Source organism: Harmonia axyridis, chromosome 3 (assembly GCF_914767665.1).
Source record: "Harmonia axyridis chromosome 3, icHarAxyr1.1, whole genome shotgun sequence".
In the NCBI taxonomy this organism is placed as follows: domain Eukaryota; kingdom Metazoa; phylum Arthropoda; class Insecta; order Coleoptera; family Coccinellidae; genus Harmonia; species Harmonia axyridis.
The window spans coordinates 16,278,663-16,297,451 of record NC_059503.1 but is presented as its reverse complement, the minus strand read 5'-3'; the positions used below and the strand labels follow the sequence as shown (position 1 = coordinate 16,297,451).

Genomic DNA, 18,789 nt, shown 5'->3' with positions numbered 1-18,789 from the left:
GACATTTAAACCTTTTTCAACCTCAAAATTGGTTTGAGAAAAACGAGACTTTACTCGGAAAAACAGACTTTTCTTTCGTTTATAAAACTGGCCCTAAGAGGGTTTTATACCACATGACAATCTCAAACGTTCCTCTGATTTACAGTTTTTTTCAACCACATGCAAGAATTCAAAATACGTTTTTACTTCTTCATTTTTAATATCAAGAATACCGCATTTTCAGCCTCTGAAAAGACTTCTTGAATAATTTTTTCATGTGGAAATTCATACAAATTAATAATTCCTTCTTTTCCATTCAATTGAACTCACCGCTGAGAGGTCCCCTGTCAAATTGGCTGAATTTTTGAAATGTTATAGTCCCAGTCATTTTAATCAAAAAGTTCAATAGGCACAAGTTTTTCTTTAGTTTAGTTTTGAGGATAGAGACCCCTGAAAACTGTCAATTGTTATCCATTATTAAACCACACAAAACGATATCCTGGATAATCATCACTATTCTGAGTAATCAATATCAATATCAATGTGAACAGTCATTAATATGAGATACTATTAAAAGTATTGTTCTTTTTCATTGTTAAATTTGATCAATAACACTACACTGTATTATTGATCAAATTTAACAATGAAAAAGAACAATACTCCAGCTACTTACAATTTTCTTGAGTTCAATTATTTGAAAATGGTTACAACTCGTCTTAGCGATCTATAATGGGAAAATGTTTATGAATCCTATTTTACACCTTATATGTAAAATAGGATTCATAAACTTTTTTTGATTTCTGGTCGCTATATACCTTTTTTTCTCGGTGCATTTGGGAAATTTGATGACATTTCACTGAACTTGACTTTTATTTCTTTTAGGCGAACGTCGAAGAACAAGACTATGATCACAATATGGCACGAGGCGAAACACCAAAACGATTATACCACGTCGTCAAGCGTATATTCACTTATCGGCATGCCGTAACTATGAGAAATTGACGGATTTTGTTAGATCATTCAAACATGAATTATAGAATCGAAGGGAATACCAGGAGTGCTTCAAATTTGATCGATAATTCCTTCCTTTCCACGAACACTTGTTTATTTGACAAATTATCTGATAAAATTTGAAGAACGAGTATTGGGGAAGATTATTTTTTCCAACAATTTAAATGGTCAATATTTGGGTGATGTCACTGGCAAGTGGCAATCAACCTCGAAGCACTTTCAGCTGTCAGTAATGACAAATTCGAAGTAAAATTTTGACGTTTCAATGTAAACAAGGTAGGTATTATCGATGAGGAAGCAGTACTATCGGTATAATTCCGAGTGATTGGATAGAATGCTGCATTGCTATTAGATGAAACCATTAAAATGTCAGATGTGAACATGTGAAAAAAACAATCAATGAAAATAATACATTACATACTCTTCATTTATTACAATGATCATAGGAGGAGCTAGGAGAAACGTTTAAGTGGATTTTTCAATGAGATTTATATTACATCTAATTCACTAACTTTTTTAAATGTATATGGAACGTTTGGTACAATAATAATCATAAACAGGGCTATCTGCACATGAATTCGGAAATTTGAGGAAATTAGGGTAGGTTATTTATGTAGAGCATATTTACTCCAATCCAAATTAAATATTTAGCTTTTTGATTCAATTTCCCTCGACTCTTGTTCAAAGATGTACCTCAGTCGTGTAACACCAGAAAGTTCAGCTCTTTTACTACCCAGATAGGTTAACACAAGGTAATTACAAAACTTCCAGGGGCAGTAATGGCCTTATCTGATTCCGAATTAACAAAATGCTCAAATAGACCTGAAATTAATTCCCATACTACATTCGACCTCAGCTCTTATTGTCGCCACTTAAGCAACCTGAATGGACAAAAGAGATAAGGAAACGGATTTGTACATCCACTGTGCACACTCCACGAATTTCATTAACGTGAAAAGTTGGACTGCCACCTCGTTACATAAAGGCACGAGCGATGTCGCCTAAGCGAGATAACATGGGAGTATCTGGAGACTCCTGATTTACTATTATTGGAAAGATGTAAATTTTGTAGACTTTTCATTTCAAGCCGGCTGGGTGTTATCGATCGTTTTAAATCCGACATATTGCTTTCAATCCGGATTTAACTCGAATGTCATTCAACCTGCTTTATTTCTTTCCTCGAAGAATGCCTGGATTTACGAACAGGGGCGAAAGAGATTCGAAACATGCAGAACGAGAGTATATAGAAAGTGGTTACCGAATATTAAATATTTCTTTCGCCATATGAAGGAAAAAGGCACTGACGAAAAGTCAGAGGCTTTTGAACGATCGTTGCTTACTACACCTATTGCTCCCTTGCTGATTACAACTATACAGGGTGTTTCCAACCAACGTGAACCTTAGAAGTCGTTGGATGACTCATTTGCTGTCGTTTGAGCCATATTTCTCACATTATTTCTTTTTTCGTCCAATTTCGTTGACCATATTTGATTATAATCTCGGATAATTTTCGTGGCCAGCTTGAAGTCCGGATCTAACACCATTATAATAGACTAAGCAGCGAGCAGATTGAGAGAAAGTTTCAGGCAAGTAACAACTAAATAAATAAGAAAGAGGACTCGTTCTTGTATAAGGAACATAATTTTTGAATACATTTTCCAATGAAATTTTGAGTTTGTTTGTAAAAAAAAATATTTGATTTAATACTTTCTTTCCTTTGATTCTTCCAAATCACTATCTGCTGACACAGAATTAGTGCCTGTATTCTAATGAAAAATTTTGAAAATAAAGAAGGAATTTTGGAAGTTTTCAAAATATTTTTGTCATACATAAATTGCGGAATTCAAAAGTTTCAGGCAAAAATATATTAGGAATTTACTATTCTCTGCTTCATATATCAACTTTCAAATCTTACTAATTCTCAGTCAACATCTAATACAGCATACTTTTACTTTTTTCATTCATATCATATCCTTTTCTGATGAAAATAATCCAAAATTTAAATCAAACTTGATCAACATAAAAAATGGACAGAAAATGAAGTAAAGTGTGAAATTTTTTTGAGAACACAAATATCTTTATATAATTATAATTTCATAAAAGGTAGAGTAGGATTAGGGGAGTATGTTTTAACTATAAAAAATTTATTTTTTCAGCTGCTATTTAAGTTTCCATATTGATGGAATTAATGAAACCATCAACAGAACCAACAGAATCAACAGAACTTATCGGTGGAATTCATTGAAACTTGGGATGTTATTTGCAAATAGGTACCGATGTTGAGTCAGAGAGATATTAAAATTATTTCAATATTCCAGGACCGGAATCATTTTTTCCCATTTGAAATGTTCAAGTTCAAAATATCACTTTGTATTTTGAATTCGAAATCATTGTTTAGATTTCCAAGAAAAACATAAATTCAGCTTCAATAAACTCCTTCAATGAAACAACATCAAAATGAAAATCATCGAAATGCAGTAGGTCCCTAATGTCATAAAAATGAAAATGGAAGCGAATAAATTCCATGTATTGGAATTCGGTAAAAGTTATTTCAAGAGCGGTTGGAATTGAAAACCATCTGCTTATACTGTACTTATTTCTCTTGTCGAGTTTTCAGATTGGAAATAGTCTTCCGAATCATTATATCTATGGTTGTGATGCTGCATCTCCGCAAGTAATCATATGATTGTGATGAAACTTTGCACTATTGATCACAGTCTAGCAGTGGAGACTTGTGCAGAATTTCTTTTCTCTAGGTGCATCGCAACCAAAGAAATAAATTACTCGATTTTGACACAAAATGACCTAAATCTCCGCAAGTACTCATCCAATTGTGATGAAACTTTGCACGAATAATCACAGTTTCTCAACGGAGTATTGTGCAAAATTTTATTTCTGTGGTTGCAGCATCACAACCATAGATCAATACATCGCAACAGTTAATTATTTTATTTTTCAACTAGTTTCTTCCCTAGGTGTGTTCAGCATAAGCTATATCCTTCAATTTTCCTCGTAATAAATAATCAAATGGCAAATCAGACGATTATTTAGTTGCGCCAACTAAAGAATTCCAGCAACAGGCAACATTAAATAATTTGATCACCGAAAATAAATATTTGCAATAACAATACGAAAGAAATCTTCTAATTTTCTTGGTCTTGAAACTATTCAAGACCAAGATAACTTATTATGGCTAGAAGATTTCTAAAGGAGAGGACGAGAAAGCATACCTATTTACAGATCGATCATTGTATACACCTCCCTCGGCAAGACATCCTATATATTTTTCAGGCAATATTATATTTTAGATTGTGGTATTTATTTTAATTGTTTGTTTGTTATATCCTATTGAATAATAATTATTTCATAGTTTCCGTTAATCGCCAGGAATGAAAATCTTGTTAGTTATATTTATTCAAATTGAGAGAATTCCCCATTTCATTCATTCATACTAACGGAAGTTACTGGGATTCTCAATAATCGATACGAAATTAGAGTGCTTTGATTTATAAGGGAATAAGATCCGTATCTCTGATATCATATCGGAAATAAATCAGACACAATGGAAAGATAAAAGGATTTTAATCGCGAATAAATATACATACGTTTGTTACTTTTACATTGAACTGAGTTTTCTGTCAGGTCAGGTTCAGAATGATTCCACATTGCACTTCAGTACTTTTATTAACAATTGTAATAGAAATCGGTGAGTTTGAAAGCATCAGCAAACATTTGACAACTTGGAAACATTAAAAATGAATATTTGATCAGTAAAATTATATCAAGGATTTAAAAGATTAGTTTTTTGCAGCCTCATCCTTGCCTCTCAATGTAACTAAGTCCAAACTTAAAATTGCTGGTGGAGAACCAGCGGATATAAAAGACTTCCCATATCAAGTAGCCCTCAAGTTGAGTAATGCAATTTGTGGAGGTGCTATATTGAATGAAAGATACATTCTATCAGCAGCCCACTGCACTCATGAGTAAGTATTGTCCGTTGTTGTTATCATTTTATTCTATTTACGGATACTTCAATGTAGGAAATATTGACCCATTAGTAACAGTTTGTACTTCTTTCTTTTACTGGTATGGTTCTTCTCTATGGTATCGAAGTTTGATATTTTGACATTTCCAGGACATTTGTTGATGAATATTATGAGCGGAATTTCCAAAAAGCAACAAACTTGAAGAAAACCAAGATCAAATTTACTTCTTTGAAAAAAATTAACTTAATTTATCAGAATTAAATATAATGCCAATGATTAATTTTTCGATATTGATTTAGGTCTCTGTTTTGACGAATCTATTGCTATATTTTACTATTATGAAACATTTGCCAGGCATGATCTCTGAAGAATCATTATAGTCCTGTAGATAAATACATTTTACCTGGTAAAAATTCAGAACTTGATGAAACTTCTACAGGTTGTTCGGGGTTGCTGTGGCATTACTGTCGAGTTATCAAACACCAGGACTCTGTGCTAACTTGAGGAGGGCCGAAGAACCTCAACATTTTCAGACTTTTCAGTTTTTTGCTCATAACTTCTAAACTAAGTTGTTTTTGACCAGAACGTTCATTTTCAAAGTTGTAGACCATTAAATTCTCTACAATTTGTAGTTATAGACTTTTCCGTAAACCCAATATTAATTGAGATACAGTCGATCAAAGTAGTAGTCCAGTGACAAAACAAAAAAAGTGGGGTTAGCTGGAAAAACTTTGTTGTTTGGGGGTGCTGTGGGATGATTCTGTCAAGTTATCCAACACGAGTACCCTGTGCTTACTTGAAGAGGGGCTGAAGAACCTCAACATTTTCGGACGAGTTTTTGCTTATAACTTTCAACTTAATTAGTTTTTGACCAAAACGTTCATTTTCGAAGTTGCAGATAATTGAATTTCTTATAATTATGTTCCCCGAAACTTTTTTTCCAACTTTATATCAACTGAGATACAGTCAATCAACATCAGAGGAATTTTCTCAAAATATCAAAAATTTGCAAAAAACGAAGGTTTCGACCCTCTCACTAACAATTACCAGCCGTTCTATGATAATTATAGTAATTACTCATCAATATCGACAAATTGAACATAACATATTAGCTTCAGCTAAAAGCCCATGTTTATGTGAAGAGTAGATATTTCAATGTTATCATGGCATGTAATCACTTCACTCTGAATTCCTATCAACCCCTAATTATTTTGGACCTTAATAATCAAATCAACTGAGTAAAATCAATAAATAAAAACCAAGAATTAATTGAAAATAAGGATTGTATATAACCCGAAACAAGTCCAAAAATAATGGGGATTCTGCGGCCCTCCTCAAGTTAGCACAGGGTTCTCGTGCTGAATAACTCGACAGAGTCATTTCACAACAACCCCGAACAACCTGTAGAAGTTTTATTAAGTTCGGAATTTTTTCCAGCAGACCCACTTTTTTGTATTTGTCTACTGGACTATTATATAGTATTTACAATCTCACAAAAATTACAGTTCTGTAGAAACGAATTTTCAGAAAAAAAAACATCGATATTAAGGAATGTCAAGACTTTTGGGCTCCATATAATGTTTCCTTTTTTGTATTTCACAAATATCGATCAAAAATTGATGTTTCACTCGAATAATCAGTACCTCAAAAATTAGAAAGATCATTCCAATAGAGACAATTCGAAATTCTATTTTCGTCATCTCGATTGACTATTTCCATCTGATAAACTTCCTACAGAACCTCATACACAGGTTTCATTTGGTATTTTATTACTTTTTTTCAATTTTAATCTTACGACCAATTCATTATTTTTACAGAATGACAATACCGCAGATGAGTGTACGGGCTGGCTCTAGTTTGAGAAACTCTGGTGGCGTTGTTATCCCTGTAGAAGCTGTATTTCAACACGAATCATTCGATCCTGTTACCTTCGATTATGATATCGTTTTGTTGAAACTAGAAGAAGATTTGGTATTCAACGAAAACATAAGTCCTATTGAAGTAGCTCCTCCCGATTTTGTTATCGAAGAAAACAGATTGGCTACAGTTACAGGGTATGGAGCTATAGCATCTAGAGGACCATTAGCAAAATCCTTACAGAAAGTTGATTTGCCTCTCATTACAACAGAAACATGTCAACAAATTTACGGCTCGGAATATATCACAGAAAGGATGTTTTGTGCAGGATATGTTGAAGGAGGAAAAGATGCTTGTCCTGTAAGTTATCTGTTATATACAATTTTTGTCAAGTTGGTCATTGATTCCTAGATATATTGAAAAAATTATTCTTGCATTATTTTCAATTTGAGCCAGTTATAAGTTCATCGTTCTTTATATGTAAAGGGTGTTTTTTAGAGCTATAGAACTTTCAATTGCAATAAAACAACGATGGATTATTCCATTGACATGAATTTTATTTATCCGCAAGATAATCTTGTGGCATTACATTTTAAATATGATTTCTGGCATATGACCGCCACGGCTGACTCGGATGTAGTCCAATCTGGACGTCCAATTTTCGATGACTTTTTCCAACATTTGTGGCCGTATATCGGCAATAACACGGCGAATGTTGTCTTCCAAAAAATGGTCAAGGGTTTGTGGCTTATCCGCATAGACCAATGACTTTACATAGCCCCACAGAAAGTAGTCTAGCGGTGTTAAATCACAAGATATTGGAGGCCAATTCACAGGTCCAAAACGTGAAATTAGGCGGTAACCAAACGTGTCTTCCAATAAATCGATTGTGACACGAGCTGTGTGACATGTTGCGCCGTCTTGTTGGAACCACAGCTCCTGGACAATTCAGGAATGAAAAAGTTAGTAATCATGGCTCTATACCGATCACCATTGACTGTAACGTTCTGGCCATCATCGTTTTTGAAGAAGTACGGACCAATTATTCCACCAGCCCATGAAGCGCACCAAACAGTCAGTTTTTCTGGATGTAACGGTGTTTCTACATACACTTGAGGATTAGCTCCACTCCAAATGCGGAAGTTTTGTTTGTTGACGTAGTCATTCAAACAGAAGTGCGCTTCATCGCTAAACAAAATAAAATGGAGAACGGCAATCTCATTTTGGGCCCATTCGACGAATCTACGCCTTTTTTGATGATCATTTGGCTTCGATTTTCAAATTGCCAAACCAAAGTGAGAATAAATCACTTGACAGCTGTTAAATCGGTCGCCATCTTGAACAGTAATGCCAACTTAAAGTTATATACCTCGAAAAAAACACCCGATACATTCAAAATCATATTGCCTTCCGAGGTCTTTCTTTTCATTATGAATTCCTAGCACTTCACTCAATAAGTTCCTGGTAGAACACGTAAAAACACATTTTTTTTATTCGGCTTTATTGGTCAACATAGTTACCTACAAGAATGATACATCGATGATACTCCAACGTTTCTAAAACATTTCGAAATCAATTCTGTTGAAAGATTCGTCTTTGATTTCGGAATAGGCTTCGACTCCAGCAGTCTTTTCTACATTGGAGCCAAATTACTTTCAATCTGCAAAAGCCAGTAATCTCTAAGGGGACAGATCTAAAGAATGAGCTGGAAGATCATGTAGTTGATATCAATAGAGCAGAAGGTGAACAACAAATATCAGCCCAATAGTTTGCTTGGTCACTATTTTGTCCGTTTTTTTACACAAACACAACACAAATCTAGCTTCACTTAACCTTCAGTACCTTTATCCATAATTAACTCTATGTTCCGAAATATTGACACTCTTTTTTCGAAGATTGGTACTGATGAGAAAAATAAGTGATATGGTAGGTACTGTTGTTGCCATCTGTGTCCTTGGCCTTGATACTTGGAATATAGTGCTAGAATTAAATATTAGTGAGAACAAGATTGATTATTTTTTCAAGTTTTCGTCTTCTTTTTAGAATTTTTAATTTTTTTTTTTCATGCTTATTTGTATTGTTCATTCGAAGTTAATTGCAATTCGATTTATCGGCGATAAACAACTCTAAAAATATAATATTGCATTGTTAGAAGCGACTATAAATATCGGTCACTATCAGTACCTACATCTGACACAAATACATTTTTTCAGGGAGATTCAGGAGGTGCGATAGTATTGGAAGGCAAAGTGATAGGCATTGTTTCTTTCGGACCAGACTGTGCTGCTGCAAATATGCCTGGTGCTTACACCAAAATCTCTGAATTCTCATCATTTATAGACTCGATAATTGCAAGTCAATAGATGTTTTTATGGCTGAATTGATGAAATTTTAATTTTTATCACAATGTGAACCTTTTGAGACATATGTATATATTTCCATTGAAATTCATAAATATTCTGAAACTGTCTGTTTTGTTTATTGAGTTTCATACAAATAACTGTATGATAAATTCGAGATTTGCCAAACTTCCATTACTTTACCTAGGTGGCGCTATATAGAGAATTGACCATTCTTAGCTTTAAGTATGAGAACGATGGCGAAATCTGATACGAGCATAATGGAAAACGATGTGAAAATCAATTGAAGTATGATCACCACAAAAAGCCTGCATGACAGTTGTCATCAAAACTGGTGTACTCAATGATCAAAGTTTTTTTAAGACATCTTAGGCAATCGAACTCGAGATCTTACCTTTACTCAATATTAATACAAAGGAACTTATCACGATAAAAGTCTACAGTTACATCTGGAGCGATTATGTTATTGGAAAATTATGTTTTTCACTTTCACTATACAGGTTCTTTTAATGGTGAGCTGTGACAAGAAGTAGAATTAATCAAAATGAATTATTCCATCAAAAATCATCTATATGCTATATGGGCATGATGTCAACCACCTAAATAAAACTTCCTGATTTGACTCTAAATTGAATAACATGCCAAGTAAACATTGAACATTGATCGACATTGAGCGGAGTGCAATATGTTGCTTTTGTTGTGGTTTTCATTTCGAGAACATATTAATTTAGAGTTGAGTGAGAGTGAGTAGAGTGAGTAGAAGCAAAATTATATTGCAGCAAGCCGATTGCTCACAAACAGATAACCGTCGAGGAGTCAGTCATCCTAATCCATGTATAGTGACTCTGTCTGCTCAAGAGGTAGCTTTATGGGTGTCGCGCAACACTCTACTTTGGCCCCGGTGGATTTATAGGGGTCGCCGCGTTGCAGCAGAGTCACCTCTCCACGATGGTGAGAGAAGGTGTCTTGGGCAGAGATCACTGAATAGCCCAACTGATGATTTCAACAGCGATCTCGGGACGCAACACTGTAATCCCTTGAGAGGGGAGCACATACATGTATATTTATTAGCTTTTAATTCAAATCCATGCAATTTCTTTTTTTGACGTCTAGTGAAAGACCGGTAGATACTTAATATTGGAGAATTGAAAGATGGTATTGGTTGTGTTTCCGTTGTGATTGGTGAACAAACTAATTTCATTGCGCTAGTAATAATAGTCTGCTCGTTATCACCCATTACTTGACCAGGCAAGAATGTCTAGGAGAAGATTCGAATAACTCCCTATCCTAGAATAATTTTATTGATTGGTTATTTTCAGTTTTTCATACGACCGTTTTCGAAGGTTGATCTTGACGGATTATTCGATTGACATGAATTTCATTTATCCGCAAGATAATCTTGTGACATTACATTTTAAATATGATTTCTGGCATATGACCGCAACGGCTGGCTCGGATGTAGTACAATCTGGACGTCCAATTTTCGATGACTTTTTCTAACATTTGTGGCCGTATATCGGCCATAAAACGGCGAATGTTGTCTTCCAAATGGTCAAGGGTTTGTGGCTTATCCGCATAGACCAATGACTTTACATAGCCCCACAGAAAGTAGTCTAGCGGTGTTAAATCACAAGATCTTGGAGGCCAATTCACAGGTCCAAAACGTGAAATTAGGCGGTCACCAAACGTGTCTTTCAATTAATCGATTGTGGCACGAGCTGTGTGACATGTTGCGCCGTCTTGTTGGAACCACAGCTCCTGGACATCATGGTTGTTCAATTCAGGAATGAAAAAGTTCGTAATCATGGCTCTATACCGATCACCATTGTCTGTAACGTTCTGGCCATCATCGTTTTTGGAGAAGTACGGACCAATGATTCCACCAGCCCATAAAGCGCACCAAATAGTCAGTTTTTCTGGATGTAACGGTGTTTCGACATACACTTGAGGATAAGCTTCACTCCAAATGCGGCAGTTTTGTTTGTTAAAGTAGCCATTCAACCAGAAGTGCGCTTCATCGCTAATGGACGTAGTGCGCGATACGTATTCCGCACAGAACCATCATTTTCGAAAATTGCACTATTTGCAAGCGTTGTTCAGGCGTGAGTCCCTTCTTGATGAATTGCCAAACCAAACTAAGAATAAATCACTTGACAGCTGTTGAATCGGTCGTCAGCTTGATCAGAAATGCCACCTTAAAGTTATATACCTCGAAAATAAACACCCGTTAGTAGAACTCGACAGAATGAAAGATTGCCTGAAATAACAGTATTACAAGACTTTATTATTATTCCATCCTGAAAACAAAGCATACTCCCTATTTGCAGGTCATTTGATTATTCAGTTCCTTCATAGTGATATAAATTTTAGACGATGTTTAGTGAAATGATTCATCGAGGTGAGTTCCACGACCTGTCAATAAAACGAGTCAATTCTGAAAACCCCTTCTATATTCTAGTATTTTCTTTAAAGTTTTCTTTCTCACTGAACAAATTGAAAATATGTTGACACATAGTCCCTTCGGCCTCTTCGTCGTTCACAAATTTCGTTTTCACGAAGGGCCCAACTGCTCAACTGACTCTAATTCGACATAGAACTATCCGAAAAGACTCATTATTACAGAGCCATTGCTCTGGGCCTGTTTTGTCTCGCTGACTTTGACGCTGCTCCCGAATAAATTCCCAGTCGCATTTACGTCACGTACACATTGAATTATGTATACAAGCAGCACTGTTTCTTGTTGATAACTTTCAGTCTAGGGCTTTATGTCACTTGCATAATTGTAATATATCTCCGGCATTTTTTCTGAAGTCTTCTTTCACCATATTAATGGGAACGATATAAATCCTTGAGATGGGCGCAATTACTTGGAGAAGTGAACACACGGAGTTCATTATAAAACTGCTATTCTAAATAAAAGCTGCTTTGCATTCAGATGTAGAGAATTGATGGGAGTTGAATTGCGAGAAAAAATTAATGAAGCTATTTTCACGATTATATTCGTAGTTTATATTTTTTCTTGTTGGGTGGTTATTCTCAGGAGAGTAATGTTCGTTGTATTATTCGCAATTAAAATTCACTAACGTATAACAATTAATTATATTACTTTACACTGGGTGGACCACGGTCGATGATACCTACCTTAGTAGTTTTACGAAGAACAGAAAGTACGATAAAATGAAAGTTCCTTCCTGGGAATATTGTATCATTTTATTGATTGATTCGAGTATGTAGATTACGAAAATGCTTGCAGTTGGGCGATCAGTACATTATTCCATAAATTATAGGCAAAAATCTGAAATTTTCAAAGAAAAAATTTATAATATTCCCGAAGCTGCCACTTTTTCTGGACGTGGGCTACGCACTTGAAACCTCACTATGTTTCAGAGCGCAATTTGAAGTTTGAAAAACGTTTCATTTGAGGGTTCCGTGACGAATTATTCAGGAGATATAATGGTTTTTAGAGGGAAATTCAATTTTTTCCCAAACTTCGAGTTCAAATTTCATCGAAACCGGGAGCTTTACGAAGAATCGGTGAGCGGTGCCATAATTGACGATCTCTGATTAGCCGAATTTCGATCTCACCTGGAAAATATTTTGTCCAAAAATTTCCGTGAAATTTTCCATACCTAACCCTTAGAAAATTTTCGAAAAAATAAAAGTTCCTTCATGGAAATATTGTATCATTTTATTGATTGATTCGACTATGTAGATTACGAAAATTATTGCAGTTGGGCGATCGGTACATTATTCCATAAATTATAGGCAAAAATATGAAATTTCAAAGAAAAAATTGATAATATTTCCGAAGCTGCCACTTCTTCTCGACGTGGGCTACGCACTTGAAACCTTACTATGTTTTAGAGCGTAACTTGAAGTTTGAAAAACGTTTTATTTGAGGGATCTGTGACGAATTATTCAGGAGATATAACGATTTTTAGAGGGAAATTCAATTTTTTCCCATATTTCGACTTCAAATTTCCTCGAAACCGGGAGCTTCACGAAGAATCGGTGAGCGGTGCCATAATTGACGATCTCTGATTAGCCGAATTTCGATGTCACCTGGAAAATTTTTTGTTCAAAAATTTTCGTAAAATTTTCCATACCTAACCCTTAGAAAATTTTCAAAAAAATTGAAGTTCCTTCATGGAAATATTGTATCATTTTATTGATTGATTCGGCTATGTAGATTACGAAAATGCTTGCCGTTGGGCGATCAGTACATTATTCCATAAATTATAGGCAAAAATCTGAAATTTTCAAACAAAAAATTGTTAATATTCCCGAAGCTGCCACTTTTTCTGGACATGGGCTACGCACTTGAAACCTCACTATGATTTAGAACGTAACTTGAAGTTTTGAAAACGCTTCCTTTGAGGGGTCTGTGACGAATAATTCAGGAGATATAACGATTTTTAGAGGGAAATTCAATTTTTTCCCAAATTTCGAGTTCAAATTTCCTCGAAACCGGGAGCTTTACGAAGAATCGGTGAGCGGTGCCATAATAGACGATCTCTGATTAGCCGAATTTCGATCTCACCTGAAAAATATTTTGTCCAAAAATTTTCGTAGAATTTTCCATTTTTTTTAGAAAATTTTCAAAAAAATGAATGTTCTTTCATGGGAATATTGTATCATTTTATTTATTGATTCGACTATGTGGATTACGAAAATGCTTGCAGTTGGGCGATCAGTACATTATTCCATATGTTAGAGGCAAAAATCTGAAATTTTTCGAAAAAAATTGATAATTTTCCCGAAGCTCAATTCAATTTTCAGCTCATAATACTTGAAAACAATCAACCAAAGTTAATATTCAGCACGAAAATCGGAATATTACTGAAATAACTAAAAATATAGTATTGAAAAACTAAACAGTATGTCATTTCGTCCGCATATCCCCTACGCCTATGTAATGAAAAGGAAAACTCACAGAATGAATCAAATAATGGATAAACAATTGCACTAAACTTCAACAACTTCGTAGAAAAAAGTATTAGGTAAATAATGAATATTAATGACTGTAATAATACACATGCAGACAATTCACGTCGAAGCAAAACCCATTATTCGAACATACATCTATGCTGGAATAATCAAGTCAGAAATAGGATTCGTAGCCTTTAAATTATATATAATGCGGAGAAATTCAACAAGTTCTGAATTGTTCCTACTTGCGCGCGAATGGTTTAGTTCGCTGAATTGAATAAAGCATACAATAGTATACTTCAGCAGGAAGCTCATACCCCTTCCTGCGGGCAGGTCGCTCGAATTGCTATTAAGTTGGAGAAAATTGAAGGATTACTCCATGCGGGGCTTGTGATATCGTGCTGAAATTAGGCGATGGATAGATTTGTAGGTACAAGGTTATTATGACTCCTTGTGGATGCAGTATTGTTTCAACTAGCAGTTTTGATTTTTTTTTATATTACCTCTTTCTGGAAAATGTTCAAGATTCTCAAAACTCAATAGAGATTGCGAAAATGTTTTCTCTATTTCAGTATCGTAATGTGTTCATCACACTTCTAAAAACAGTGCTGTAATGAACTCATTACAGCATCGTTTTCCGTTATATTTCTCGTTTTGTGGTTGTCTATACTGACTTCCAATCCTGTCAATTTTCAACAAACGTCAATAATTGTCAACAACTATAATTTGGATATAGTGAAATGATTTGCAACATTATTCGCAATTTCTCTCAATTCTGGTGGGGTTAAATCGATTTCGTCAGACATAATTAACGAATTTAATGCGTAATTGTGAAATATTTCAAAATTCGAAACGTACTATTCAAATTCCATAAACTGTCAATTTTCGTAACAGTCATATCAACTGCCAAGATAGAAGACAAAAGTCACTAGGATATATAATTTGAATTTTCATTGAATTTCGACAATATTTCACAAAACTTCACTGAAAAAGAGAAAATATCGTATAATACTCGTTGCAGAAGTCAATTCCAACACTCATACTTTCCAAAATTCGCTCGTTTTCGAATTTCGCATTCGTGTTGGAATAGGAGCCCATTCTGCAACTTGTTTTACAATATACTATTTTAAGTCTATTGAACAAAATGCTTAAAAAAATTATTTTGGGCGTTCATTTTTATTAAACTTATGAAGAGAATGGCTATCCCCACTTTGCCATTTCGGATTCATCATGAGGTTGCAATCCAATTTTTCGATATTCTCCTTGAATTTTTTATGGTTCTGATGATGCTATTCTCATGACAATTTTGAAATAGTTACTATTGACTATTTTTACGCAGAGTGTGGAAGTTTGTGGCATGAGCCTGAAAGGCGAGTGCCGCAAACACACGAGCGAGAAAAGGACTTTTCCTACAACTGCTATGAAAAGTAGCGTATTCTTCACAGCTTACTCAATTTCAAAACTATATATTGCTCATACTGTGGGAAATATTATTCCCCACGGCACATTGCCCACACCTCGCTTGGAAGGCCAATGAAATTGGGCTTTTGGGTCGTTTCCATAGAAACGACCCAAAAGCCCAATTTCATTGGCTCGTGCTCGTGTGTTTGCGACACTCGCCTTTCAGGCTCGTGCCACAAACTTCCACACTCGCGAGAAAAGTTGGAAGTATGAAGAATACTTTACTTTACATAGCAGTTATAGGAAATATTGATCATCACATATCAAAATGAAAAAATATTTCATTACTGTTGAAAATTAGCATAACCGGTTTTACCATGGTATTAGTAACATCACTCAACAATATTACATATCTCACATATATGTCCCACACTCTTCCTCTATATGAAATATAAATATTTCATGTCTTAGGTATAAACATAAAGAAAGTTGATTTGCGTAGTTACAGAACGGTCTCGTAGGGCTAGTTATCGGAAGCGTCTATTGACGCTCTGAGGCACGTCTCCTTTCGCCTCTAGCAGTCAAGCTCCTTCTATCCTTACCTTGTTCATATGCACCTTCATGAAATTATTGACACTACTATGGAGCAAACCAATATTCCGACAGGGAAATTTTTCGTCGTTATGAAGTGAGTAAGTAAGTTTCAGTTTCGATCCCGAAAAGAAACAAGTTATTGTTAAGGTCGAGCAAAAATCAATGTTGAATTATTCACATCATTACCATAGCATTTTCCAAATATAGTCAAGTTTCAAGTTGGCAATATGAAAATATAATTCACTGTTGATTTGGATGCTCCAATGTGTAAGTATGTTATTTTTATTCATCAATATCATTCTAATAATATTTCCTGTCATATAATTTCAGGAAAATGATGTGCAGATTTTCCTTTTCAATGAAATAACCGATTTATGGATGAACTGGTATCATGCCCTCAACTGAAGAGTCCATTTCAATTATTTTGTATTCATTGGCAGGGTCAATATTATTATTTCCTATGTCAAAGGAAAAAATATTCGGTAACGTTTTTGTTTGTTGTCATAATATAAACAAAAAACAATGTTCATGCACATTTTCAACTGGCTCAAAGTATCAACTCATCTTCTATAAACATCAATTGAATAAATATTCTGTATAACTCTCGTCAATTTCAGTAAAATGTCGTTATTCCAATTATTCAGTGATAACACAATAGAACGGCAATATAAAAATAATTTGCCACTTTGTGTTTGAACCCATTTTGGATAGATGAGTTCAGTTGATACACAGTGTCGTACATGACCCCTGTTTTTGATTGTTTTCAAATCGAGATTATCCAGATCACGACAAAAACCCAATAGCGATAATTAAAATTCTTAATGAAATTTTTTTCTCGGAATAGTGGAATGATAATACTCAAATTTGGTTCAATCAATAGATAAGAGATAAAAAATAACTGAATGGAATTCCAGGTTGTTATATATTAACACTTCAACATGCATACAGTTTAATTTCATGGAGAAAGAAAGATTTTTGTAGGATGTTGATTGTTGGCTATTACTTTGAAGGAATAATTTGTATAGTTGATGTATTTTTTGCCTATTATCCTTCTTTAAATAAAGCCAAAGCTTGCAATATCAAATTTTATATATTCATTTTGAAAAGTAATCAAAAGATGAAACCACTATTTGAACTCCACCAAATGCCACAAAGAAGTAATTATTCAATTCTAAAAATAATTTTCCGCAAATTACAGTGCAGACAGACTTTGGTCACTTTGATATAATATATAATTCATTTCCTGTGAATATTTCAGATAGCGTTCATAAACACCATCCAAACTATTCCAATTTAAATGTGGAGAGGTGACAGCTGTCCACCTGGTGTAACAACAGGTAGAGAATGCATTCAATCTTGGTTTTCCAGCACATCTGATGAATTATCATAAGACCGGAGTAAAACACATGCAATTTCCTGTACAAACTTGTAATTAGTAAAGTCCGTGGCGACATATACACGTTGTATATTTACGTTTGTGGCTGACCCCATTCATCTGTAATAAATTTCTAAACCCGGAAGCAAGGCCCAAACTGTTGAACTTAATGAATAGTTGCGACATTATCTGAACTAAACTGAAACTAATTTATGTTCCGTATTATTCTAATACCATTGGAGCACAAAACAGTGAAATCGAAATTAATTTTGTGGCACTATTGGGAAGCTTTATGCCCAAACGCCTATTTAGTAAACAATGGCCCATTCACTGCTAAGCCCTTAAAAGGTTCCGATTTGATGCACGACTAGTTGGCTGTTGAAACGTATACCTACGTTATTTCTTCTTACCAATGAGTGTCGTCAAAAAAATTTAGTCGTGAGTGTCCTGACCTTGAAAAATGTGCGTGTGAACATTTCATTATATTGCTATCGGAAATTATAAGAATCCTATTTTAAAATTATCTAGAACATGAAATAATAAGTATAGAATGAACAATGGAGCAAACATTTTATGATCAACCACGCTCTCAAATCATTGAAGCTTACAGTTTGCCTTGATAATTGTTGTAATTGATCATTGAAGTATTAACTGGCCAATCGAACAGTCCCCGGTCTACCATAGTAAAACACATTTTTTGGGCAAAATTCGATTTTATTATTCAACATAGTTGCCTTCGACGGCGATACAGCGATTATAGCGATCTCCTAACTTTTCGATACAATTTTTTTCGCTTCGAAATAGGCCTCAGTTTCGGCTATTACTTCTTCATTGGCGCTAAATTTCTTTCCAGCGAGCTTTATTTTGAGGTCTGAGAACAGGAAAAAGTCACTGGGGCCAGATCTGGTGAATACGGTGGATGCAGAAGCAATTCGAAGCCGAATGCATGCAATTTTGCCATTTTTTTATTGATTTTTGACACGGCGCACTGTATTAATGAAACAGCACCTTTTTTTTCAAATGGAGCCGTTTTTTAACGATTTCATTGCTTAAACGATCCAATAACGCTATATAATAATCGCTGTTGATGGTCTGGCCCTTTTGTAATTAATGAATATTATACCTTGCGCATCCAAGAATACTGATGCCATAAGTTTGCCAGCTGACTGTTGTGTTTTTTCTCGCTTTGGATTCGGTTCATCGTGTTTCATGTTTCATCCATTGTCACATATCGACGAAAAAATTGAGGTTTATTGCATTAACACGTTGTTGCCTTTCATCGATTGTGAGCTCGCGC

At 34.8% G+C, this 18,789-nt stretch overlaps 1 protein-coding gene across 1 annotated transcript in view; it reads left to right on the top strand.

The window, feature by feature from the left end:
• Positions 1–4,550: 4,550 nt before the first annotated feature.
• Positions 4,551–18,789, top strand: part of LOC123677208 (serine protease 53-like) — a 31,798-nt gene continuing 17,559 nt past the window's right edge. Inside the window, exons 1-4 of the mRNA XM_045613780.1 lie at positions 4,551–4,696; positions 4,802–4,973; positions 6,794–7,193; positions 9,047–9,188. Of these exons, the coding sequence (XP_045469736.1) occupies positions 4,645–4,696; positions 4,802–4,973; positions 6,794–7,193; positions 9,047–9,188 (766 nt within the window). The 5' untranslated portion in view covers positions 4,551–4,644. The remainder of the gene's footprint in view (positions 4,697–4,801; positions 4,974–6,793; positions 7,194–9,046; positions 9,189–18,789) is intronic.